The 26,803-nt window shown below is 40.9% G+C and overlaps 1 protein-coding gene across 8 annotated transcripts in view; it reads left to right on the forward strand.

Moving 5' to 3' along the window:
- The first annotated feature begins 342 nt into the window (after window positions 1-342).
- Window positions 343-26,803, forward strand: part of SAP130 (Sin3A associated protein 130) — an 83,634-nt gene continuing 57,173 nt past the window's right edge. For 2 of the 8 annotated variants that reach the window (XM_072757486.1, XM_072757487.1), the window contains exons 1-6: window positions 860-1,044; window positions 2,677-2,794; window positions 12,230-12,465; window positions 14,506-14,617; window positions 15,870-15,994; window positions 17,608-17,732. In XM_072757486.1, coding sequence (XP_072613587.1) covers window positions 2,683-2,794; window positions 12,230-12,465; window positions 14,506-14,617; window positions 15,870-15,994; window positions 17,608-17,732 — 710 coding nt within the window. In that variant the 5' untranslated portion in view covers window positions 860-1,044; window positions 2,677-2,682. Of the gene's footprint in view, window positions 1,045-1,714; window positions 1,995-2,676; window positions 2,795-12,229; window positions 12,466-13,185; window positions 13,345-14,505; window positions 14,618-15,869; window positions 15,995-17,607; window positions 17,733-26,803 lie in introns of those variants that run through there. The other 6 variants (XM_026015676.2, XM_072757485.1, XM_026015675.2 and 3 more) reach the window with 6 other exon arrangements.

Genomic DNA, 26,803 nt, shown 5'->3' on the forward strand with positions numbered 1-26,803 from the left:
GCCTGCCTTTGGCCCAGGGCGTGACCCTGGAGACCCGGGATCGAGTCCCACAAGGGGATCCCTGCATGCAGCCTGCTTCTCCCTCTGCCTGTGTCTTTGCCTCTCTCTGTGTGTCTCTCGTGAATAAATAAATAAAATCTTAAAAAAAAAAAAAAAAGACTTGCACAAGTGTGCAAACTCCAATCGTCTACCCCAAACGAAACAACAACAAAGCAGCACCATCCCCTTCGCTTCTTTGCAGCCTAGACCGACGGAGCCAGTGCACAGCGCCCGAGTCGTGCACCGGGGCCGCTCGGAGCCAGCGGGCTTTACCCCCGGTGCACGGCCTGGGGCTGCCTCGCGGAGCCGCGCACGGCTCTCGGGGCGGCGCGCCGGTTGCACACACCGCACAGCCGCTCCGGTTCAGCGCGCCCGATCCTCCAGCGATGCGCAGGCTTCGCCAGCCGTCGCCTTGGGTGGTGACATCAAGTCCCACAACGCGGCGCGGGGAAGTGAGCACAGGCAGGACCACCCTCGGTCCTGCTGCGGCCTCTTCGCCCCGCTGCAGTCGGCCTCCATCACCCTCTGCCCGTGCCGCACCTCCCGTGGGAAAATGAAGTCTAGCGCCGTCAGTGGAGGAAAAGGGTGGGATCCGCTACCTCTTTACGAGGCAAAGGAAAAAGGCAGAGAACCCGCTCCTAGCAGCAAAGGGGTGTGTTGCACCGGCCGGGTCGCCCGCAGATCCCGCCCAGGCCCGCCCTCCGGGCCCCAGAGACTACATTTCCCAGAGGCCCCCGCGGGCCCAGTGGGCGGGCCCGTCCGATCTCCCGCTCACGCCGAGCGGTGACTGGCTTCCCCAGAGGGGGGCGGGGCTTGACCCAGCCAATAGGGGAGAGGCTCGTTACGGCGGCGGAAGCAGCGGCGCTGGGCTGAGGGGTGGGGGACAGAGTGCTAGCGCCCCGGCTGCGGCGGCTGGTCCGGAGCCCGAGGACGTCGGCCCCGCAGGCGGAGAGCGCACGGGAGCGAGCTCGAGGTGGCGCGACGGCCCCTCGGCGCAGCACCCAGGTAATGGCGGGACGGGCGCCCGGGAGGGGAGGGGAGGGGAGGGGAGGAGACGAGGGGGCGGGGCGGCCGAGCCGGGCTGCAGCGTCCGTCCCTCTGCGTCCCTGGGGAAGGGCAGCGGCGCTTCGGCTCCTGCGGCTCAGACCGAGGCTCTTTCTCGAGCTGAGCACGGCGGTTGGGCCGGCGGCAGGAACCTGGGGTCCTGCGGCGCGGAAGGGAGAGACTCGGGGAGGGGTGGGCTGTCTCGGGCTCGGGGGCGTGGCGGGCGTGGGCCCTGGCGGGCGAGTGGAGCGGCCGGGGGAGCGCCGGCGGGCGGGCGGCCCAGGGAGTTTGGCTCCTGGAGCAGTTTAAAGTGACTCTCCACATCCGGGCCCTGCGCCCGCCGCTTTCAGACCCCGGCCGGGGCGGGGCCTGCCGCCCCCCCGCCCCCCTCTCCGGGAGCGCTCGCCCTCCGCTGCCATTGGCTCGGCCTCGAGGGCTTTGGGCTGCCCCGGCGAGGCGCGCGCGTGATTGGCTGGGAGTCGGCGGGAGGGAGGGGCGGGACCAGAGCGCGCAGGCCTCCGCGGATTGGTGCGGCCCCGCGAGTGACGCGCCTGGTGTGGGGCCAATGGGCGGGCGGGGGAGGTAGGGGCAGGCTCGGGGGAAGGAGGCTGGATCCCAGCCGTGGCGGGGTGCGCGGGGCCGGCGGGGCGGACAGCGGCGGGGCCAAGGCGCGCCTGGGCAGGAGCCCTCTCCGCGACCCGGGGGCCCAGCTCTGTTACCGAGATGGGCCCCCCGCGGCATCCCCAGCCCGGCGAGGTGGAAGCGGGCGGTGCGGGCGGCGGGCGGTGGCTGCAGGTAAAGAGGCGCGCCGCTTGCCCCGGGGCTCCCCGGACGCCGGCCTCCCTCCTCGCCAAGACAGAGTCGCTGACGCCCGGAGTGTCGCTGCGAACCCGCGTTCTGCGGTCTCAGCGGTGGGCTTGGGGGTGGGGGTGGGGCCGTGTGCGAACCGGGAGTGTGGGTAGAGCGAGGCTGCTGAGAAGTGGGGGTGGCCTAGGGAGAGGGGCGAGGGTCTCCGGCCCGGCGGGGGTAGGGGGTCTGCGAGAGAAGGGAGGAGATCCGTAAGGGGAGGCCTGTGCGGAAAAGCATTTCAGAGTTGCTTTGGGATCAGGTCTGCAGGCGAGTAAGGTTTCTGGATTCTTGGAACAGGGCATCTCCCCTCGGGTCTCTCCCTTGACTTGCTGCTGACAGTTGTGCTCACCGTGGTGGGAGCTTCAGTATTGCAAAGGAGCGTGCGCTTCCCCGTACACCTGTGTATGGGACACATAGTGTATCGTGCTAATACCTGTCATGTGGCTGTTGTACAGGATTCAGTGTTGGTTTATTTCAGTGGCAATCCATGAGTGTTTACCGAGTGTCGTAGTTCCCTCAACACCGCCCAGATGATTTCACTATTACTCGAACCCGTGCCCCTTAAACACTTACAGAATCTAGACCATTTCTGCTGCATATGTTGGCCACAAGTAATTGCTGCAGGTGAATGAAGCTGCATTTGCTTTTCTGAGGGACAGCATAGGTATTGGAGATGCTTTGATTTCTCGTCATTGATTCTAATGGGAGAATTTAGTAATAACCGTATGACTGTATGCACTGCAGGTGGAAATGAGTTCTCAACAGTTTCCTCGATTAGGAACCCCTTCCACTGGGCTAAGCCAGGCGCCTTCACAGATTGCAAACAGTGGTTCTGCAGGATTGATAAACCCAGCTGCCACAGGTGAGATATGTGATATTCCTCTATATCGCTTCTTTAAGAATATTGCAGGCTTTTTAATTTAAAAATTAGCAAATGCCTCGTGGGGTTTTAGGAAATACTAGGTTATTGAATTTGAAGAAAGGATATATTACAATTCTAGTGTAAACAAGGTTTTCGGAGGCGCCTGGGTGGCTCAGTTGATTAACCATCTGACTCTTGATTTCAGCTAAAGTCATGATCTCAGGGTTGTGAGATTGAGCCCCACCTCAGTCTCTGTGCTGGGCATCAAGCCTACTTAAGATTCTCCCTCTCTCTCCCCTGCCCCACCCCCTGCCTTAAAAATGAATAAATAAACAAGGGTTTTTAAAAATTCTTTTTTTAAAAAAATAAAATAAATAAAAAATAAAAATTCTTTTTTAATCCTTTCACATGTACTGGAGTATATGTGAAACTTAGAACAAAGCATGCCTACGAGAACTACGTTAATGTGGTCTTTAAGGCCAAGCGGTGTAATAGTGCCATGAGGGAGTCCAAAGGTGTGTAAGGCATAATTCTTGCCTTTTAGGAGACTATGAGCTAGGAAAGAAGGTTTTAAAAAAAAGTACAGTGAGCCCTTGAAAAACACAGGTTTGAGCTGTTCAAGTCCATTATGTGTAGATATTTTCTTTTTTAAGATTGTATTCATTTATTCATGAGAGGCACACAGAGAGAGAGAGAGGCAGAGGCACAGGCAGGGGGAGAAGCAGGCTCCATGCAGGGAACCCGACGTGGTACTCGATCCCGGGTCTCCAGGATCACAGCCTGGGCTGAGGGCAGCACTAAACCGCTGAGCCACCCGGGCTGTCCATGTGGATATTTTCTAACAAAGGTAATACAGCACTACAAATGTATTTTGCCTTTCTTATGATTTTAATATTTTCTCTGTAGCTTACGTTATTATAAGAATATAAGATATAATATACAAAATATATGTTAATCGAGTGTTACAGGCAAGGTTTCCAGTCAGCAGTAGGTTATTAGTTAAGCTCTTAGCGAGTCAAAAGTTATATGCAGATTTTCGACTGTAGGTATGGTCATCACCCCTAACCTCCTCATTGTTCAGGGGTCAACTGAATATATACACATATACACATTTAGCTTTTAGTTGTATGCCCTTTGAATGCTAAAGATCAGTGGTCCTCAGCAGGGATGATTTTGCAGTCCAGGGAGTATTTGGCAATGTGTGGATACGTTTTTGGTTGTCACAACTAGGGGGTGCTGTTGGCATCTGATATTTAAAGGCCAAGGATGCTGCTAAACATCCAAAATGGACAGGACAGTCTCCTACAACAAACTATCCAATCCAGTTAACGGGGCTGCAGTTGAGGTACTCCATCAGGTAGTCTTTTTTTTCTCTCTACATCAGGTAAAAAGATGACATTGCTAAGTAAAGTACCACTGTGGGCTCATTGTTCAAACCAGGAACACAGACATCATCTTTATTGCTCCCTCTCTCACTCTCGCTCTCTGGCTCTTATATGTGAGTTATGGACCTTTGTCTGGTGCTTCAGCCTCATTATCCCTCCTCCAACTTAGTTTTTGTAACAAATTTGTCTTAGTTCTCTTAGGACTTGAAGTAATTTTAAGCTACTTTATGTCTCCTGCTTAATAGTAACTAGTCATTTTCTAAATAAATGAGAAAACGTTCCCAGTATTTTTGACCTGTAGACTTTATATATTCTGTTCCTTTTGCCACAGTCTCCTTCCTTCTTACACTCACTTATTTTATAAATTCCTGTCATTCCTTGAGGTTTCATCTCAGATATCATATTCTCTAAGAGGTCTTTGCTGACTAGACCACAAGAGTCAGGGATAGGACCGCCTAGAATGAAGGCTGGAACCATGTTCTGGAACCTAGAACCTTGTGTACCTTTGTATGTACTATACTTGCTACATTGTAGGGTACAAAGTAGTAGTCAGCAAGTCCTTATAGAACTACTTAAACTTCTTTGCTCCTTAACAAATATTTTTGACAATATTTTGTCTTTGGTATAAGTTCATAGAATAATTTAAAGGAAAATAGTTTATTTTTTATTTTTTTTTAAGATTTTATTTATTCATGAGACGGGGGGGGGGGGCAGAGACAGGCAGAGGGAGAAGCAGGCTCCTTGCAGGGAGCCCGATGTGGGACTCGATCCCAGGTCTCCAGGATCAGGCCCTGGGCTGAAGGCCGTGCTAAACCACTGAGCCACCCGGGCTGCCCCAAGGAGAGTAGTTTAAAAGAATATTTTTGAATGTCTATTTTCAGAGAATTTTGCTAATTATTAAAAATGGTGTCAATGAGCAATAATTGCCCTCAGATTTTGTTGAGAGGGATATCATTGACTTAGACCAAAATTGCCTATAATTTGACACTTTTAAATAGTGTGTATGTTTTTTCCTTCAGTGATTCTCAGAAAGAAAACAAGTTTTCCGTAAGGAGTTAAATATTTTTCTGTATTTTCTATTGCTTTTATCAGAAGAACTAATATGAGATCTGAAGCATATCAGGATTTTAAATATACGTTCAAAGTTCAGAAGTATGGGGGTACTTGGGTAGCTCAGTGGTTGACTGCCTGTAGCTCAGTTCATGATCCTGGGATCGAGTCCTGCTTATATCTCTGCCTATGTCTCTGCCTCTTTCTCTGTGTGTCTCATGAATAAATCCATAAAATCTTAAAAAAAAAAAAAAAGTTCAGAAGTATGGATTGCAAGTTTTCTTAACTATTCTTTCAAGATTCTTTTGGTCCTAAATGATTCTAAAAAGAGCTTAACAGGAGATAGCCAGTACATTATATCGTACTGAAATTGTCAAAAATCACAGTCTTCCCGGACAGATAGATTTGGGGGAAAATTATGAAATTGTCCGTTTCCCTTAAAGATTTAATCAGGAGAAAATCTGTTTGGACAACACGGAAGGTTCACAATATGATCTTATGTAAAGGTCATATATTTAAAAAGGTGTTAGAACTAGTAAGTGAAATCAGTAAAGGTTGCAGGAAGAAAATTAAACGTATAAAAACCAATTATATTTTTAGTAATAGCAATGAACAGTGAAATTTTTTAATATCATTTGTAATAGCATCCAAAAAAAGCCCCACAAAACACTCAAGGATAAAATTAACAAAATGTATTATATAGGACTTGGGATTAGAAAACTGAAAAATGTGACTGAGGACAATGAAAAACCTAGATAAATGAGGAGCCCAATCATGTTCATCTATTGAAACACTCAGTATTTTTAATATACTTGTTCTACCCAATGGGATCTGTAGATTGAAAAAAATTCTAATCAAAATCCTATCCTGTTCTTTTGTAAAAATTGTCAGTCTGAATTTATATTTATGTGGAAATTGAAGGACCAACAATAGCCAAAGTAATTTTGACCCCTAAAAAAGAAAATAAAGTTGGAGGACTCTACTACCTTATTTCAAGACTTGCTATAGAGCTATGCTAATCAAGACAGTATGATATTGGCATAAAAATAGAGATACAGACCATTGAAAATAGAGGATCCAGGAATAGACCCACACATAATGGTCGTTTGATTTTCGACAAAAATACATAGGCAATTCAATAGGGAAATGATAGTCTTTTCAACAAAACTGTATCCATATGGAAAAAATGAACCTTGACCTTTACTTTCGCCATACACAAGAATTAAGTCATAGTGTATCTCTAAATGTAAAACTTAAAGTTTCTAAAAGAAAATATGGTAATTGCTTATGACTTTGGGGTGAGCAAAAATTCTTTAGGTTTCAAAAAACACTGATTAATACTAATTACAAGAGCAACGGGTATATTATACATTATCAAAATTCAAAATATCTACTCTTCAGAAGACACTATTAACAAAATAAAAAGGCAAGCCACAAATTGAGAAGATGGCTGCAATAAATATATCTGCAGAACATTTATATCCTGAATATACAAAGAGCTCTTATAACTCAGTAGCTTTTGCTATGTAAGACAACCTGATTTTTTTTTTTAAAGATTTCATTCATTTATTCATGAGAGACACGGAGGGAAAGGCAGAGACACAGGCAGAGGGAGAAGCAGGCTCCGTACAGGGAGCCCAATATAGGACTCAATCCCAGGACTCTGGGATTATACCCTGAGCCAAAGGCAGATGCTTAACCACTGAGCCACCCAGGCATCCCTGATTTTTTTTTTTTAATGGGCAAAATATTTGAATAGACACATCACCAAAGATGCTATCTGAATGTCCAGTAAGCACATATGAGATACTTAGTAATATTAGTCTTCAGATCAATGCAAATTAAAACCACAAAATAGTACACATCCAGTAGAATGACTAAAATTAAAAGACCAACAATACCAAGTTTGATGTGTTTGTGGAGCAAGTAGAATTCATACATTGTTGATGGGGAATGCCAGATAATCTAGACACTTTGGGAAAGGATTTGGCAGTATCTTATAAAGTTAAATATAAACTTAACCATACAACCCAGCAACTTGTTCCTAGTTATTTACCCAAGATAAATATGTCCAAAGACCCATAGTTCAGTGTTCATAGAAACTGTATTCATAACAGCCAAAAACTGGAAACAACCCAGGAATTATTAGCTGGTGACTTAAGTTTGGTTTATATGTACAGTGGAATACAACATTAAAAAGAAACTGCTAGCATATAGAGCAACATAGATGAAACTCAAAAATATTAATACAGTTAACCCTTGAATAACCCGGGGGTTGGGGTCACTGACCCTCTTTGCAGTCAGGAATTTGAGTATAACTTTGACTCCCCAGAAACTTAACTACTAATAGCCTACTGTTGAATAAGAAGCCTTACTGATAAACAATCAATCCATATTTATATTTTTATCTGTATTATATGCTATATTTTTATAATAAGCCAGAGAAAAGAATTTAAGAAAAGCATAAAAAAACAGTTTATAGCAATGTACTGTATTTATCCAAAAAAAAAAAAAAATCCACATATGAGTGGAGCCATGTAATTGAAACCGACAGTGTTCAAGAGTCAACTGTACTAAGAGAAGGAAGCAGACATGAAGGACCACATATTGTACTCTGGTGCTTGGGTGGCTCAGTTAGTTGAGCGTCCAACTCTTGGTTCTAGCGTAAATGGTGGTCTCAGGGTCTTGGGATCAAGCCCCACCTTGAGCTAAGCAAAGAATCTGCTTAGGATTTTCTCTCTCTCTCTCTCTCTCTCTCTCTCTCTCTCTCTCTCTCTCTCTTTCTCTCTCTCTCTCAGATAAATAAGTAAATCTTGGGATCCCTGGGTGGCGCAGTGGTTTGGCGCCTGTCTTTGGCCTGGGGCGCGATCCTGGAGACCGGGGATCGAATCCCCACGTCGGGCTCCCGGTGCATGGAGCCTGCTTCTCCCTCTGCCTGTGTCTCTGCCTCTCTCTCTCTCTCAATCTCTCTCTCTCTCTCTCTCTCTCTCTCTGTGACTATCATAAATAAATAAAAATTTAAAAATAAATAAATAAAAAATAAGTAAATCTTTAAAAAAAAAAAACAAAAGACCACATACTGTATGATTCTGTTTGTATGAAATTCCAGAAAACACAAAGCTATAGTCTTAGAAAGCAGATGAATGGTTTTTAAGGGATAGGAGGGTGGGAGGAGGGAGGGAATTGCCTGCAAAGGGGTATGAATGAACCAATGAGAATAATGGAAAATGTTTTGTATTATGATTGTACTGTATTGTGATTATAGTTCTGTATAGTTTTTTTTTAGAGAGCGGGTAGGGACAGAGGGAGAGGAGACTCCATACCCAGCATGGAGTCTGATACAGAGCATGATCTCACGACCCTTAGATCAATGACCAGAACTGAAATCAAGAGTCAGATGCCTAACTGACTGAGCCACACAGGAGCCCCGTAGTACTGTTTACTTTTATGAATTTTGTGTAATTGTGTATAAAGGGTTAGTGGATTTTTATGTAACTTGTACCTCAGTAAAGCTGATGGACTAAAAAAATGGGCAAAAGACAAACACACTTCACAAAGGAAGATATGTATATATGAATGGCCTGTGATCCTATTAAAGAATTTCAACATCACTAGTCATCATGGAAATTCTAATTAAAACCACAATGAGAGACCCACTATATACCCACTAGAATATCTGTGTATCAAGAATTGTGAGGATGAAGAGCTGCTAGAACACTAATACACTGGTTGATGGGAATATAACATGATAGAACACTTTGGAAGTGGTTAATTACTTGGTTTGACCCAACCAGTCTGCTCATAGGTTGTTGGTAAGAAAGTTAAAAATACTCTTGTTGAACTCTCCACTCTTAGAATAGCCATTTTATTGTATGTAAATTGTATATCAGTAAGTAGTTTTATTTGTTTTGATTCCAAGTTTTTTTTTAAATTCTAGTTAGTTAACATATCAGGTAATACTGGTTTCAGGTGTACAATTTAGTGATTCATCACTTAAATATAACAACTAGTGCTCCTCACAAATGCCCTTCTTAATACCTGTAACCCATAAAGTGGTTTTAAAAATCAAAATTTAAAAAAAAATCTGAATGACTAGGGAGAAAAATCAGTATATAGCAAAATGTAAGATATACGTCAGTCTTTTCATTCAGCACATGTACTTTCAGAAATTTTGTTCCTAAGGAAATCATTGAACAAGAGCTCCAAGTACATATGGATTTTTATCCCAGAGTTGTTGATACTAGCAAAAAAAATTGGAAATAACCTAAAAACCCATCAGTGATAATGCTTTAAAAAGCTATAGTTGGGGTACGTGGGTGGCTTAATTGATTAAGCATCTGTCTATTGATCTTAGCTCAGGTCTTGATCTCCGGTCATGAGTTCTAGCTACAAGCTAGGTAGGCTCCACGCTGGGCTTGGGGCATACTTTAAAACAAAACAAAACTACAGTATATCTATGCAATGGAATTTCAATTAGCATTTTTTTAAATGATGTAGTGTATATTCAGTATTACTCAGCAGTTTCAGTTCTGGGTGTTTATCCAATAGAAATGGTAAATAGTTCATCAAAAGACTATATGGGAATATTACTAGCACTACTATTCATATAAAGCAAAAAACTAAAAACTATTGTAATGCCTATCAATAGTAAAATGGGTAATTTGTGATTGATTCCCACAATGACCTGCTATTACTGACAATGAAAAATCTGCAGCTCATGCAGTGACATACGTGGATCTCATACCTATTAGTGAAAGAAGCAAGATACAAAAGGGTACGTTGCTATGAGTCTATTTATATAAAGTTCAAAAATAAATAATGGTAATCTGTGGTGCTAGGAGTTAGGATAGTGAGTACCCTTGGAAGGGATAGTGAGTGGAATCCAGCAAAACAGAAGGCTTCTGGGGAATGTTTTGCATCTTAAGGTGGGTGTTGGTTACTTAGGTATATTCAGTTTGTGTAAGTTCATTGAGCTGTACAATTAACATTTGTGCACTTTATGAAAATTATAGTTCAATGAAAAGCTATATAAATAAAACCCACCCAAAATTAAAGAGGTGAGAAGTAACTGAAGGCTTTATCAACATACTAACTCTTGGTGCCTTTGGGGAATAGACTTCGGGAACAGGTTTATTTTCTTCAGTTTTACGGATTCTTGAACTTTTTATGTAAGTATAATCTCTATGTTTAGAAAGTTGTTAATATTATTTTGGGGAAATGATAGACAAGTATGAGATAATACTTTCACAAACTGTTTCATTAAATTAGGTCCTTGATTTTTTAACTTAGATTTTAAATAGGTTACATGTTCTCATGGTCCAGAATTCCCAAAGAAAGTGTACAGTGTTGGGATCCCTGGGTGGCTCAGCGGTTTAGTGCCTGCCTTCACCCCAGGGCGTGATCCTGAAGTCCTGGGATCAAGTCCCACATCAGGCTCCCTGCATGTGTCTCTGCCTCTCTTGCTCTCTCTCTCTGTGTCTCTCATCAATAAATAAATAAAATCTTAAAAAGAAAAAGTGTACAGTGAAAAGTATCTCTTATCCCTGTTAGAATCCACTTTCTTTCCCATCAAAAAATCAAGATGCTTTGGGAGTTATGTTTCTACATAAGAAAATAAACACACACAAAAAAAAAAAGAAAAAAAAAAGAAAATAAACACATACATGTTTGTGTGTATTTCATTACTTTTTCATTATTTTGTACCTTGGTTTTTTCATCTATATATTCTTAGATATTTTTGCATAATGCTCACTATCATGAGATACCTAAAAAGCTTCCTTGTTCTATTCTTATAAGTTGCATGGTGGTCTGTTATGGGAGTATAACATAATTTATATAGATAGCAAGTCTCCTGTTGATAGACATGTAGGTTTTAAATCTTCCTTTACAGGAATAAAAATGGTGAAACAAATAATCTTGTACGCAAGTCATTTTACACATATGCCATATATCTATAGGATATATTCCCGTAAGTGGAATTGTTGAGTTTCAAAGGCTGTGTACATTGTAATAATGATGGATATTTCCATGTTGGCTTTGTAGGACATTTGTTTTGAAAACCTACATGTTCTTGGACTTAAGAATTATATTTAGAGGCACCAAGGTGGCTCAGTTGGCTGACTTTGACTCGGGTCATGACCCCGGGGTCCTGGAGTTTACACTCGGTGGGGAATCTGCTTCTCCCTCTCATGCATACTTGTGCCGTCTCTCTCACAAGTAAATAAATAAAGTCTTTTAAAAAATTGTATTTAGGGGGATGCCTGGGTGGCTCAGTGGTTGAGCTTCTGCCTTTGGCTCAGGGCATGATCGAGTCCCACATTGGGCTCTCTGCGGGGAGCCTGCTTTTCCTTCTGCCTGTGTCTGCCTCTCTCTGTGTGTCTCTCATGAATAAATAAATAACATCTTTTTAAAAAATTAAAAAATAAAATAAATTATATTTAAATTATCATTTTAATGTTAGGGTTTTTTTTGTGTTTTTTTTTAAAGATTTTATTTATTCATGAGAGCCAGAGACATAGGCAGAGGGAGAAGCAGGCTCCCTGCAAGGAACCCAGTGCAGGACTTGATCCTGGACCCCAGGATCATGCCCTGAGCCAAAGGCAGATGCTCAACTGCTCAGCCACCCAACCATCCCTAATGTTAGGTTCTTATAACTTTTTAAATAAATGTCTTAAATGAAAGTGTCATATTTTTTATTGCTCTTTCAACTGTTTGAGTTCATTTTAGGTAGTTATCAGGCCCTTTGTTCATAGGAGTGGAAAAGTTACAATATCCAAAAAAAGGCCTGTGTTCCATGGGTGTGGCTCTTGGGTTTGATATCTGTTGGGGAACCTAATGCCCAAATTCTCCTTAAGAAAATCTCACAAGGAAATAGCCACTTTATCAACCCTGTAATTTACCTGTATGCCAATGCCACTCTTGTATGTGCTGTGTAATTCATTAATATTAATTAATATTGGAAGCATATGACATGCTATTTCTCCCTTTCTGTCCTTACTAGTCAATGATGAATCTAGTCGAGAGGCTGAAGTCACTGCCAGGGAGCACATGGGTTCCAGCAGCTCCCTACAGTCCCGAGAAGAGAAGCAAGAGCCTGTTGTGGTAAGGCCCTATCCACAGGTGCAGATGTTGTCTACACACCATGCTGTTGCATCGGGCACACCCGTCACAGTGACAGCCCCACCAGCACATCTGACGCCAGCAGTGCCACTCTCCTTTTCGGAGGGACTTATGAAGGTAATGGAGAGGTTTTAAATTTCACATTAAACCACAGCTAAAAAGACTGGCTAATAATCTTCCTGACAATTTTCACAAAGTCTTAGGCCATATCCAGGATCTTAGTGTTTTCTTTTTGACCCACCAGTATAGCTCTTCTCTGTCACTTAGAGCTCTGCTATTCTGCAGTGCCTAGTCTTGTGCCGCTGGGCAGTTGGCATCACAGGATCTTTTCTAGTGTCCATTTTGACATTGATTTTATTCAAGTTATGGGCATGCTAACTCAGATTTTATCTTGGAGTGGCACTCTTCTCCAAAATTTTGTTTTAAAACTTGGTAATACGGGGGTATCCGAAAATACTGCCTTGTATTTTACTTCGTAGCTACGTCTCAGTTACTGGGAGTTTTATTTACTTCCACCCAAACTTAGGATGCAGAATTGTATAGAAGAAAGAATGTGGGCTGTGAGCCATACGATCTGGGCCTTGGTCCCAGTTCCAATTTTTACGGTCTGTGTGGCTTTGAGCAGGTGACATAGCCTTGCTTTGTATGTTTCCTCATCTGTAAAATGGAAATGCCGGTACTTCAATGGAAAAGCTGTGATGCTGAGAGATAAAATATATAAGGCTTCTAGATCTCTCCTGGTGTTCTCCAGGTTTGATTTGTGTACTTTTAACTATAGAATGAATGCATCACTCATAAAAAGCTATTGATATGTTTCGTGTGGTTTTCTGTTTGCAGCCGCCCCCGAAGCCCACCATGCCTAGCCGTCCCATTGCTCCTGCTCCACCTTCTACCTTGTCACTTCCCCCCAAGGTTCCAGGGCAGGTTACCGTTACCATGGAGAGTAGCATCCCTCAAGCTTCAGCCATTCCTGTGGCAACAATCAGTGGACAACAGGTTTTTTTCCTCTTAATTTGCTGATTTTCAAACAGAGATGCCAAACTGTTGATCATTATTTATTGAATGCCAGCAGTACATTGGGCACTGTACTAAGTAAAAAATTAAATGGTCACTGATCTCTGCAAGGGGGAGATGGTAGGTTTGAGAGAGAAGGCTGTTTACAGGGAGTAAAACTAACATGCACTGCACAGTGGTGTTTGTCATTTGGCTAGTATGTATGGAGCATCTGCTGTGTGTGAGGCACTGCCTTTGGTGTGAGATAAAAATCTAGATAAGATAGTCCGTGTCCTTGAGTGCTCAGAGTCCAGTTTTGTGGGATTGAGAATAGCCTCATGGCAGTAGTGCTTCTCTAGAATTTTCTCTGAGGAGAATGAATGTGTATCCTGGGCACCTAGCAGGTTCCGTCAAGCAGCTTATCAGTCATGAACACTTATTTTGTAGTTTCATGATTTAACTTTAATTTTTTCCTGAAATTCTGCTCCTACTCCACAATATGTATATGATTTATTTAAATATTTTGAATTACTGAGTAAAAAAACCTGAATCTAAAACCTTTCCCTTCAAGTTTTCAAGAAAAAGTTGGTATTCCAAGAAGACATACTATGTTTTCTTCCTTTTGTCATACTGCTGAGTACTTTCAGAAGTACTGGAACCCCCACCTGGGAATGGTGTCAGGCCTGGGAACATGTGAGAGGGGACATCTAAGCAGGGAGCTGAAGAACTCATAGGGGAGTACCTGCTGGCTGCTAATTGCCATTTACTTAGAAGTCCTGCATAGCATAAAGGATGGATGAATGCAGTAGCATGTAAAGGAAATAGAATAGGGAAAAATAAGCTTTTGGCCAAGGCAGAGAAAACAAGTGTGAAAGACTAATATTGAAGATGAGAGTGTCCCAAAGTGGGCAGTCATATGTGTCCATCTGTTAGAGACCTAACACAAGCTAGCCAGCTAGCCTTGAGGCGTTGGAGGGCCCTCACAGTCACTACATGCCTGCTGGCATAGGTCATCATGCATATGTTGTGTATCCTTTCCCTTGGGATTCTCACTGCCTAAAAGGAACAACCCACAGTTGGAGGCAGCTGACCTAGAAGCAATGGCTAAGCATCAATGGCTAAAACCAAGCACATGAAAATAATATTACGTTCTGTCTCTTGCAGGGGCATCCCAGTAACCTGCATCACATCATGACCACAAATGTACAGATGTCTATTATCCGCAGCAATGCTCCTGGTCCCCCTCTTCACATCGGAGCTTCCCATTTACCTCGAGGTAAAGACTGCACAAATTGTTAAAATGTGATGGCAAATATACGTTTGGTAAGAGATTTTTGTTACCATTAACAAAAAATATTTCTAGAATCATCTTATTAAAGTGACAGGACAACAGAAATAAGACACATTTTGAGCATGGTCTAGAATGCAAATTATAGTTGTATTTCAACAAGTGCGTGTATGTTTGTGTGTGTATGTAAACTTAAAGGTATGTGTAAACTTAAAGCAGTTCAAATTTTAATATGGTCTAAGGATTGTCCTGTATAATGAGGAACTCCTCAAAGCTATGATAGTCCAAAATGATCTTCATTATTAATAAGAAAGTCAGAGGGATCCCTGGGTGGTGCAGCGGTTTAGCGCCTGCCTTTGGCCCAGGGCGTGATCCTGGAGTCCCGGGATCGAGTCCCACATCGGGCTTCCGGTGCATGGAGCCTGCTTCTCCCTCTGCCTGTGTCTCTGCCTCTATCTCTCTCTCTCTGTGACTATCATACATAAATAAATAAAAATTTAAAAAAAAAAGAAAGAAATACAAACATGGATTATTCTTAAAGTTTATTGATAACAGTTACTCAAGTAACATAGCCGTAAGATGAATTTATTCTTACAATTAAGTTCTAATAGGTAGTCAAATATTAAACTGAATGAGTTTTCTCAACTACTTGATCAGAAATTGTAGCCTTCTATTGGTGATTGTAAAATCATCTTTGGGAAAATCAGGCTCATAAGTACAAAACCAGGTTTACTTGGTCATAACACAATTCAGTTTTTCTCAGCATGAAGTTCACAAGAGTGTCTGTGTTAGGTCAAAACTACTTTTGTGAAAATACTGAGACATCATTTGCCTGTTGTACCATGTTGACTTCACACTGACGATACAAAGGCACTGAACCCTCACCAGTGGTTACAGTGCTGGAGCCTTGGCCTAAATGAAGGCAGTGGCACCACACTGTGCTATTCAATGTGCTTCACTTCTACATACTTGCAGTTAAAAAAAACAGCATCCAGTTTCGTTTAAGAATGTCATTGAAGAAGCAGCACAGGTTATTAATTTTATCGAATCATAACCCTTGAGTGCACATATTCCTCATTATCTATGTAAGGGTAGGAAAGCATATATATAAAACACCTTAGGTACACTACTTGACATACTGAGGTCTAGAAACTATTCACACTATTTCCCTAGAGCATATAACTGGACCTGTGTAAATTGTGAGCCCAGAAGCCATACTAATGAAAAAAATTTTTTCCAGGTGCAGCTGCTGCTGCTGTGATGTCCAGTTCTAAAGTAACCACAGTCCTGAGGCCGACTTCCCAGTTGCCAAATGCTGCTACGGCTCAACCAGCAGTGCAGCACATCATTCACCAACCAATCCAGGCATGTTGGGTTGTGGGTGGTCACCTAGCAAGTATTAAGTGCCTACTCTGAATTCCTGACTCTGTTAGAGCGTGGGAGAGTCCTTTGACCCTAAGTGACTTTTGATCCAAGATGTCAAGAAGGTTGAGTTATATACAGTGTGATGTAATTAGCCATAGGGATTTAGAAGAGTGGTGGTAAGGGAAGCTTTCTCTGGGATGGATGTGGTAACAGGGATTCAGAGAAGTGAGAGGCAGTGAAAGGGAGCAAAACTGAACAGTGGTGAGGAAGACTGTGGTGGCAAAATGTACAGTGTTTACTAGAGGCGAGCCAAAACTGAGAGGTTTTCATTCAGATCAGGATTTATGAGCCTCTACATATTTTGTGCACATTTTTATGCATGTGTATGCTTTTCAAGGAAGAGACCGTGTGTTTTTCAACCTTTTTTTTTAAGGAAATCTATGGCCTCAGTACTACTGAGGTGTAGTGTATGATGAGGTGACATTGTGATGTCTCTAAATCCAGAGCTCTAAGATACAGAGTATGAATTTGATTTTGTACCCAGCAGAGAACCACCAAGTTTTTTTAACACAGTAACATACAATTAGGGAAATATCCTTGAAAGACTAATGTAGCTGAATCACAGATAGGAGATGAAAATTCAGATACTTTGGGGGCCAGACTGGTAACAGCTAGGTTTAAGACAATAAGGAAAGCTGCTGAGTAGGACATGGGGTAGTACATGCCCAGCCTAGAGTTTTCAATTTAAAACAAAATAAGAGACCTTGCTGGCTAACAAAACACATTTGGAGATTCATTAAGCCCCTGGAGTGGAAATGGTATACAGAAAGGATGGGAGAAAGAACCAGGAAAAGGAGTTCACTAAAGATAGTATGATGATCCTCCTATGAGACAACAGACTGTAGCAGTAGGCACGGCAGGTAAAAAAGTCTGGAAGTGAGAGGCAGATCCAGAATGGGCAGCATTTGCAAATTTAACTGTATCAGAGTAAAAAAGGGACTATTCAGGAGGGCTCACATGATTAAAAGAACCAATGGTGGACAAGTAGGTGAAGCCCAGGGTGAAACTCATTTGTCTGGTGAATATTTTACACACAGATGTAGTATAGGGGAAGGTAAGAGAAGTATATCCATGTGAAAACAGCCAGAGAGCATCTGGGCACCCTGAATCTTCCACAGGCAAATGCTGTTTTTTGTGTGTTTGCTAACTTAGAGTGCCTGAGAGCCAGCATTTCCATCCAGCGACTGATAGTCCCATGTGGAAAGTGCTGGGTTGTGTGTTAAAGTGTCTCTACCAGAATTAACAAATCTGTGGGCATAGAATGAAGGGTTGGATCCCAACTCCTATTAATAGGACAAAATGTTACATCCAGTCCTTTTTAGAAAGGAGGAATTTATACAGTGCAACCAGCCAAAATAGGATATTTTATGGTAATTCTGCTTGTTGGATGAAAAGAGAATTCCTTAATCAGAATGTTGAGAATTTACTTTCATTCAGACATAAACATTCTTGTTTGAAGGCTCAAGTTTCAAATTATACTTTAAGTGTTTGACTTACTGTATTTTATTTTGCTTTTAGTTTTAAATGAAGTATTTTTTCTCTTCTCTTGGTAGTCTCGTCCACCTGTGACCACCTCTAATACCATCCCACCTGCTGTGGTAGCAACTGTCTCAGCCACGAGAGCTCAGTCTCCAGTCATTACTACAACCGCAGCACATGCTACTGATTCAGCACTTAGGTATATTTGGGGGTCTGAAGATCAGGGTCTCCTCTTCCCTTTTTCCATTCTTTTCCTTTCCTTCCTTTCATTTAGCTCAGTAAATATTTATTGAGTACTTTTTATAAGCTATGTGTAGTATTCTAGGTGCTGGAGTTAAAGCAGTAAACAACCAGAAATTCCTGCCCTCTTAGAGTTTCCTTTCTTAGGGGCTAGAGCCATACAAATAAAAGTTTTGGGATGCCTGGGTGGCTCAGTGGTTGAGCATCTGCCCTGGGCTCAAGGTGTGATCCTGAGTCCAGGGATCGAGTCCCACATCAGGCTTCCTGTGAGGAGCCTGCTTCTCCCTCTATGTCTCTGTCTCTCTCTCTCTCTCTGGGTCTCTCATGAATGAATGAATGAATGAATGAATGAATGAATAAATAAATAAATAAATCTTAAAAAAGTTTTAGATGGTGAAAACTATTTTGGGGAAGAATTAGATTTGGAGTGACAGGGTTGGCAGTATAGGCTTACTGTTTTCTGTAAGGTGATCTGGGAGGACTGTTGTTAACAATAGACTGGAGCAGAAAAGTGAAAGATGTAATGAAGTGAGCCATGTGGCTGTGTGGGATAAGAGCATTCTAAGCAGTGGGAACAATAAGCGTTTAAAGGCCCCGAGACAGGCGTGTGTTTACCATATATTAGAAGAAGCAAGGGGCGAATGGAGAGCACCAAGAGATTATTTTAGGAGGTAATAGGGTATTCAGATCACTTAGGGGCTGACGAAGCCCTCAATAGGTTTAGACTTTGCAGGGGTGCAATCAATGGGAAGCTTAAGTAGAGTTTTGGGCGTAGCTGTGTCATAATCTGTAGTTTTAGCTAGGTCAGCCTGGCTGCTGTGGAGAGGCAAAATTAGAAATGGAGATATGGTTTAAAAGGGAATGCAGGAATCCAGAAGAGATCATTGCTGGAGATGGAAAGACATGGTTAGATTCAGAATAAAGTTTTGAAGTTGGTTGAGGATTTATTTCAGAGGAATTATGTAGGGGCAATGAGAGAACAAGAAGAGTCAGGATTCTGGCCCTGCTAGTTGGCCTATGTAGCTAGAAAGATGGAGTTGCAGTAACTTGAGATGAGGAACAGTGGGAGGAGTAGGGTTTGGGGAGGAATTCAGACTGGTTTTGGGCATTGGAAGCTTGTACTGACTTTGAGCCCCCAAGTGGAGACACTGAGATTGGTAAATAGATGAATTTGAAGTCCAGGGAAGAGTTCTGAAGGAGATAATTTTAGGAAAACTGTATAGATGGGGAAGAGGTTTATGAGAGATAAAAATGTCTCTCAGTTGGGAGCGCTGGAGGGGGAAGGAGTATTCTCAGAGGAGAACCCAGATTCATTAGGAAAGAGGGAGGTAAAGGATATATTTAGAGAAGAGAATTGAGGATGTAGGGGATTTTGCTAAATGTAAAATGTAAGTCCAGAAGCTGCACTGGAAGGGTTGGGTGTCTGAAAAGGAAGAGGTCTACAGAGCCATACAGGGATAAAGTCTGGTTGATGAGGAGTGATCTGTGATACTTCTTAGAAATGACCAAATTGGGTGAAGACATAATGGTGTTTGTCCTTCTGATCCCAAGCCATATTGTGGTAAGGCTGCGAAAGTTGGGAGGTGCAGTGGGATGTGAGTCTTGCCAGAAGGTCTTTCTTGCTTCAGGCATTTGGTTATGTGGTGCATTTGGCAAAATAAACAAGTGATTCGCTGAACAAAAGGGGTGTAGTAGGCATGGAGCCTAACGCTGTCAGACTAGAGACCATCCATAAGTTTGAATTGCCAGCTGGAGGCAGGACCAAGTGGTAAGGAAGAGGGAGTATAGATGCCTCCCTGTTTTTTTCCTTGACCAAGTAAATAAAAAGGAACTAAGGGAAGAAAATAAATTTTAGAAAATGTTGACTTTTGGGATACTGAGTTTATCCATCAAGGGTCAGCAGGTGGTTGAAGAGATGCCGTTGCCAGAGATAATGGGTTTGGAAAGTCCATCAGCCTGTGGGCTCTAGTTAAAGTTTTGAGGTTTCTGAGTCTCTGAGGGGGAATGAATAGAGTAAGAAGAGGGTCTGGAAGAGAACTCTGAAGGAAGTAATTTTTGACTGCAGAAGTGTACCTAGGACTTATATTTAACCATATTAGCTCTATCATTCACTAGTTGTGTGATGTTAGGCACATTTCTCAACTTTCCTGATCTTTAGTCTCCTTTTTAGTAAGATGAGGACACTGTATATTGCCTGAGGTACAAAGAGATACAACAGCCCAACATAAGATACTGTGTATTTGTTTTAACTTTGTTACCTCCGTATATTTAGATGGTATGAGAAAACTCAAAAGTTATGAATGTAAAAAAAAAAAGTTATGAATGTATTTACAGTGAAACAAGTTTTTTTTTAACCATGTGATCAAAGTATCTTTTCCAGTGTATTCAGTTTTTAATAAAAAACGGATGTTGAATTTTGTCAAATCTATTTTTAACGTAGTGGTAGTCATTACTCTGGGCATTAGAAATATATTAGTTAAACAGACAAAAATCCTAATGACCAGATGATTTTTCTACTTAAATCTATAACAATGATAAATTTCTAATATCTAACTCCCTTTGAATTCTGGAGCCAAAAAGTTTAAATAGACCAGTTTTCATTGGAGAAATGGAAGAAAATTTCAAAGTCTTATCTCCTGAAAAGCACCAGGCCCAGACAGTTTCACTGAATTCTACCAGACTCAAAGACCAGATAAACCAATGATAATTAAATTGGTTCAAGGCATAGAAACAAAGGAAAGTTCCCCCCAAAAGTTAAGTGATCTTACTCTTTGTGTTAAATAGAGTAATCCTTTCTGCCAGTTTTTTGATCATTTTTTGTTGTTCATTGCTTGATTGAATGAAATATATTTTCCATTACTTATCTTCAAGAAGGACTTACAGGACCAGTATTTTGAGTTTTCACATGTTTAAAATCATTTTGCGTGGGTATCATTATACTTAAGCAGTAGTTTAGCTAATAATCCTTTTGGTTTCTCTATTCTTTCTGTAGGTACTTTATTACTATTTTTCCTCTACCTTCTAGAACTGGATAAGTCTAAGGCCAGCCTAATTTTTTTTTTAACCCCTAAAAAAATCTTGATATTTTTGCCTGATTGCCTAAGATTCTTTATTTTTGAATTTCAGTGACCTGGCATGTGTTTTGTAGTGACCATTATGTATCATTTTGTTCTGAAACATGGTGTACCTTTTTAATCTGCAGCGTGAAACTATATTTATGAATTGTATCTTTATATGTTCATTTTGTTCCATCTTAGTAAGGGGGTACACAATGTACTTGTTGGATTTCTTTTTTTTTTTTTTTTTGCATGACTTCCTTATCTAATCTTTAATAACTTTTTCCTTTTTAATTCTGCTTAATTTTCTCACAGTCTTCTCTGTTTCTTCCTGAATTTCCAACATTGTCTGTCATGCTCTACTTTTAGTTTTGCCTTCATTCCTGACCCAGCTGGATATTTTCTTGTTTCTCTCTTGATCTGTGCCTATTTATTTTGTCTCCTTCTGTTGTCTTGTCATTATGTCCTGTAAGCTTTTACATCTTTGCTTTGTGTTTTCATTTCATGGAAGTAGTTATCTCATTAAGTTTTTCTCATTCATGGTACAATTTTCATCTCCTTAGTGAAAGAGTTTCTAGTGAACTTCCCCTTATTCTGTCCACCATTTTTCTTGTAGCATCATAAAATAGATCTTGTGCTGGTTGCTTTCTGAGCACTCATCTTTGATTGGAGTTAAACTTACTCTGCATCAGCTATTTGTAATTGGTTCTTGTAGGCTAAGCTGTGTACCAAGTTAGGGGAAATTTTCCTAATGACTTAGGATACTGTGTTTGTGTTTTTTTTTTTTTTTCACTATACTTTCCTCCTGCCTAGATGGCAATTTCTGTCTTCCCTGGGTCTCACCACATGCTAGATTTTTATTATTTTTATTTGTTTGGGTTTGTTTCTTACTGTTTTTTAAAGGAAACTGCACCTAACGTGAGGCTTAAACCCATGACCCTGAGATCAAGAGTCACATGCTCTACCCACTGAGCCAGCCAGGTTCCCCTCACCACAATCTGTTTTTCACATGGTGCTTATCTGTATGTGTGGTTCCTACTTCAGCCCTACATCACTGATTCTTGGATATTGGAACCAGTCCGTGTCTAGGTCTTGCTTCACTGACAGTTCCTAATGTTACAAACAAAAGCTTTTGGTTTTCTGTGTCAGTGTGTTCCTCACTTTGGAGAATTATACTTGACTTGATTTTGCCCCTTAAATTATAGCTGCAGAGATGCTATCTGCATTGGTTCCTATGTCCCTCTTTGGATGTCACTGTGCTTGGCAATTCTGCTACATCTTCTGTGGTTTGAGGTTTCAGATATCTCTTAGTGTAGCCAAAGATGGAGACTACATTCCTTTTTGTTTTGCTGCTGTTTGTGAGAGTAAGAGCAAATCCCAAACCGGCAGTCTTTGCCTGCAATACTTTTGTCCTTGCTCTAAAGAAGTAAAACTTCTTTCACTTCTTGAGATCCAGCTCAACCCTGGAGGATAGTCACAAGTTCACTCATTATAAATTAACCCCATATTTTCGTATTGGTGAAGTTTCTAAATTGAGGCCATCAAGGAAAATCTCATCAGTATGAGAAAGAGTATACTTAAGACAATAAACTTGGGAGCACTTTCTATCTGACGGACCCTGCTTAATCTCTGATCTTTTTTGGGTAGGGCAGAATTGCCATTATCGATTCAGGTGTATTTTAATGAAAATCCTTTTTTTTCCCAGTTGCCCCAGATTTGGCTAGTAAGAACCCCTTCAAATTGGCTTGAGTGTCATTTTGATAACTCCTCTTGGGCTTTTGAGTATTTTCTTCTTTTTGGTACATGATAAATGAGGCCATTTTTTATTTTTCTGCTTTCCTAGTCTTGAAATCAGCCATTTCTCCAAAGATTCTTGGTTCTCTTTAGTGGAGAATGGTAATTAGAACCCAAGATCTGGGTGCTCGTGGTGCACATTGCTCTTGGGGTATCATTGCCTTTGGACTCTTTCTGTGGGCAGAGGTAATCAATATAGTAAACAAAGTCATGTCTTCATACTGTTATTTCCAACTGAAATTTAACATTATAGGTTTATTCTTTCTATAGTTTTTTATTTGTACATCCTTTCTCTTACACCTTGTGTGTCCTCAAGACATTAACACATAACTGCTTGAGGTTTGGATCAGTAATGTTAAAAAAAAAAAAGTTTCAGAGTAACAATTCAGAGTCCCAAGTTCACATGTCTTAACTTCTTATTTTCTGTAGATTAAACTAACAATAAGACTAAGTGAAGTTTAAGACACCTTCCCAGGTTTTTTTTTGTCTTCGAACTAGATCCCACTAAATGGAGTAGGAATGTATTCAAAGATCCCTTGAAGTGATTGTTTTCTCTGTGGAATATATAGTAACATTTTCTCTTAATTTACATTCACATATTTCTGAAATATAAATATATGAAAAGGTATACAGTTAGGAGAATCACTGTCTTCCCTGTCCCTCGGATACCCTTTTCCCACGTTCTTATTCTTTTGCGTTCTAAGATAACCTGTTCCTAGTTTTTTGGTTATCTTTTAAGTGTGTGTTCATTATAATTTAATACATAGTCAGGATTATTTGTCTAAATTTATTTTTAATTTAGTACTTCGAGATTAAACTTTTTAAAAAACATGTAAAAAAAATTACTTGGTTCAAAAATCAAAGCTATACAAAAAGATGGACTAACAAGTGACCCTGTCCCCACCCAAGTTGCCATCTGCTCTTGGTTAGTCACCATTTTACTATTCCCTGATTTGGTTTCTCAGAGTTTCTTTTTATGAAGTACACACACACACACACACACACACACACACACACAGATAAACACATACATTTTCTTTGTTTCCATTCTTTTGTTGCATTTATATGTACTTTTCTGTACCTTGCATTTTTCTCTTAATATATTCGGAAGATGACTCCAAGTCAATACTTTTAGCTGTGTTGTACCCCAGCTTATAGATGTACTGATGGACATTTTGGCATATGCTATTGCATGTTTGTGATGGTATACTTTCAAGGTCTGTTTGCAGAAGTGGAGTACTAAGCCAAAGAGTAAATGCCTCAATTTCCCTACCTAGAAAATGGCAATGCCTGGGTGGCTCAATCAGTTCAGTGTCTAACTCTTGGTTTTGGCTCAAGTCATGATCTCAGGATCCTAGGATCAAGCCCTGCATCGGGCTCCATGCTCAGCGAGGAATCTGCTTAATCTCTCTCCCTCTCTGCTCCTCCTGTGCTTGTGCATACATACTTTCTTTCTCTCTGTCTCAAATAAATGAATAAATCTTTGGGGGAAAAGAGAAAATAGAAATAATATTATCTACCTTACAGGTCATTATAAGGAGTACTTATATATTAATATATGTAAAGGAATTAAAATGTAACATACATTATAGAAACGTTTGGGGTTTTTTTCTATTAAGGATAAATGAAAGTCAAAGACTACCATGTACTATAGTCTGTGCTGTCAAAAGCACTTTAAAAATGTATTTAAATACTTAATATATTCTTTTTTTAGGTATTTTCTGTATGAGCCAGACATCTTCAATAGGAATATATTTAAGGTGAATTGAGGAGACCCTTTCCTGATGATTTGAATGTTGTCATTATTTTTTGTTATGAGGCTCTTCAAAATTATTTTTATATTTAAGTTTATCTGTCCTAAATTTTGTCATTATCTTAATCATATATACAAGTATCTCTTGGAATGGTTTTTATTGTAAGTGCTGGGTGCAGGTGTCTCACACAGCACTCACTGTGGTCCATGTATTAGGTTGTCAACTATTAAAACTGTAGTCTCCAAAATGGATTTTTACCTGGTAAAGCTGCAGAGACATCCTCATAACTGCAGTGACAAGTTTATGCATTTGCTCTGTGTCAGCAAATACCCATTCTCATGTTATTCTAAAGTCACCTTTGAAGAGAATGTGGAAGGCATACAGAGAAGAAGCCAGACTGCAAAACAAAGTCCTAATTACTATTTATTGACTGGACCAGTAGTGGTCAGAATCCTGTTACTTTGAGCAAGGTCTGAGTCTCCATTTGCCACAGGCTGATCCCACAGGGATTGTACCAAATGTGTGACGCTGCAGCATGCATTTGGATTCCCACGACAACTGGTGTAATGGTCATCTCCAGTAATTTTAGGAGCCACGGAAGTACTTGAACTCTCAGTTGTGATAGTAGAGATTCTGGTCAGAAGCAGCCTACCATCTACAGGCTAATCTAGTCCAATAATCTTAACCAGTATGCTACTTCTCAGGTGGTGACTGATAAGGCTAACTGTGGAATAGCCACAGAGCTTGTATTTTTCTTCTTTGTGTTTCTAGATATAACCTTAGGGCATTTATTCATAATAAAAATTGGATTCTACCATAATATGGAGAGAGAAAATGAAACCTAAACAAAATCTCAAAGTGGTCATTTAAACTATCAGGGAACATCCATTCCTCATTCCCACCTTTTTAGAATGATTAGTGGAAGAGGCATAGTAGACTTAAAATGAGTGACCAAAGGACTTTTTAGGATCATCCAGGTTTTTATGTTTCTAGATTTTTTTTTTCTGACTTGAGAATATGATGTGAGTCACATAGGGGAAATCTTTCAAGGTCCTTTACATTTTGGGTGAACATAGGGAATGGGCCTTTGAAAATGGCTCATTCTGGAAAACATAAAAATCCAGTCTCTAGTAGCAGGCCTTCTCAATGAGCTCCACCAAGTTGCATAGTTGTATCTAGCCAGTTTTTCAGTTTTCCTTTGAATTCGAATGATAAGGCATTTAGTTTTTCTTCAGAGAGAAAACCATCCTTCATTCCATTTGAACACTTTATTCACTGATAATCCTGCCATGTCTGTTTTTAAAGCATTTTGAGAGAGAATCCTTATAATGAAACCGTTGCTTAGTTTGGACATGTGCTGTTCCAGTCAAGTTTTTACCCTCAACAGCTCAGCTTACCTGTTTCTTCTTTTTAATTTGTATTTGCATGGTTCCAAAACATAAAAGCATAAAAAGGTGTGTAGTAAGGGGTGTCACTCTCTTCTCTGTCCCCCATCCACCATTGTCCAGGTTCCTTCCCTTTTGCCTTTCTAAATTACCTGGTAGTAACTAATTGGATATCCTTCCAGTGTTCATTAAATATAGTCAGATTCAAATGCAGTTCTTTCTTTTATCCTTTTTTCTCAATTAATTCATAAATTCTCTTTACTTTAAATATAACAGCATGTATTGAGAGTTTCCAAAAAAAAAAAAAAGAAAGTTTCCCATTTTGAGAACCCAGAAATGGACCCTCAACTCCATGGTCAGCTAATACTTGACAAAGTAGGAAAGAATATCCAATGGAAAAAAGACCATCTCTTCAATAAATGGTGCTGGGAAAATTGGATAGCCAAATGCAGAAGAATGAAACTGGACTATTCTCTTACACCATATACAAATATAAACTCAAAAGGGATGGAAGACCTAAATGTGAGACAGGAATCCCATCAAAATCCTAGAGGAGAACACATGCAGCAACCTTTTTGACCTAGGCCACAGCAACTTCTTGTAAGATATGTCTCTAAAGGCAAGGGAAACAAAGGCAAAAATGAAGTACTGGAACTTAATTACGATAAAAAGCTGCACAGCAAAGGAAACCATCAACAAAACTAAAAGGCAACCTACAGAAAGGGAGAAAACATTTGCAAATGACATATCAGATAAAGGGTTAGTATTCAAGATCTATAAAGAACTTCTCAAACTCAACACCCAAAAACCTCATAATCCAGTCAAGAAATGGGCAGAAGATATGAACAGACATTTCTCCAAAGAAGACATACAAATGGTCAACAGACAAATGAAAAAAGGCTCCCCATTTGTCATCAGGGAAATAGAAATCAAAACCACAATGAAATACCACTTTACAACAATTAGAATGGCTAAAATTAAAAAGACAGGAAACAGGACGGCCCTGGTGGCTCAGCGGTTTAGCGCCACCTTCAGCCCAGG

The sequence above is a fragment of the Vulpes vulpes genome, chromosome 5, assembly GCF_048418805.1.
Source record: "Vulpes vulpes isolate BD-2025 chromosome 5, VulVul3, whole genome shotgun sequence".
NCBI classification, from domain to species: domain Eukaryota; kingdom Metazoa; phylum Chordata; class Mammalia; order Carnivora; family Canidae; genus Vulpes; species Vulpes vulpes.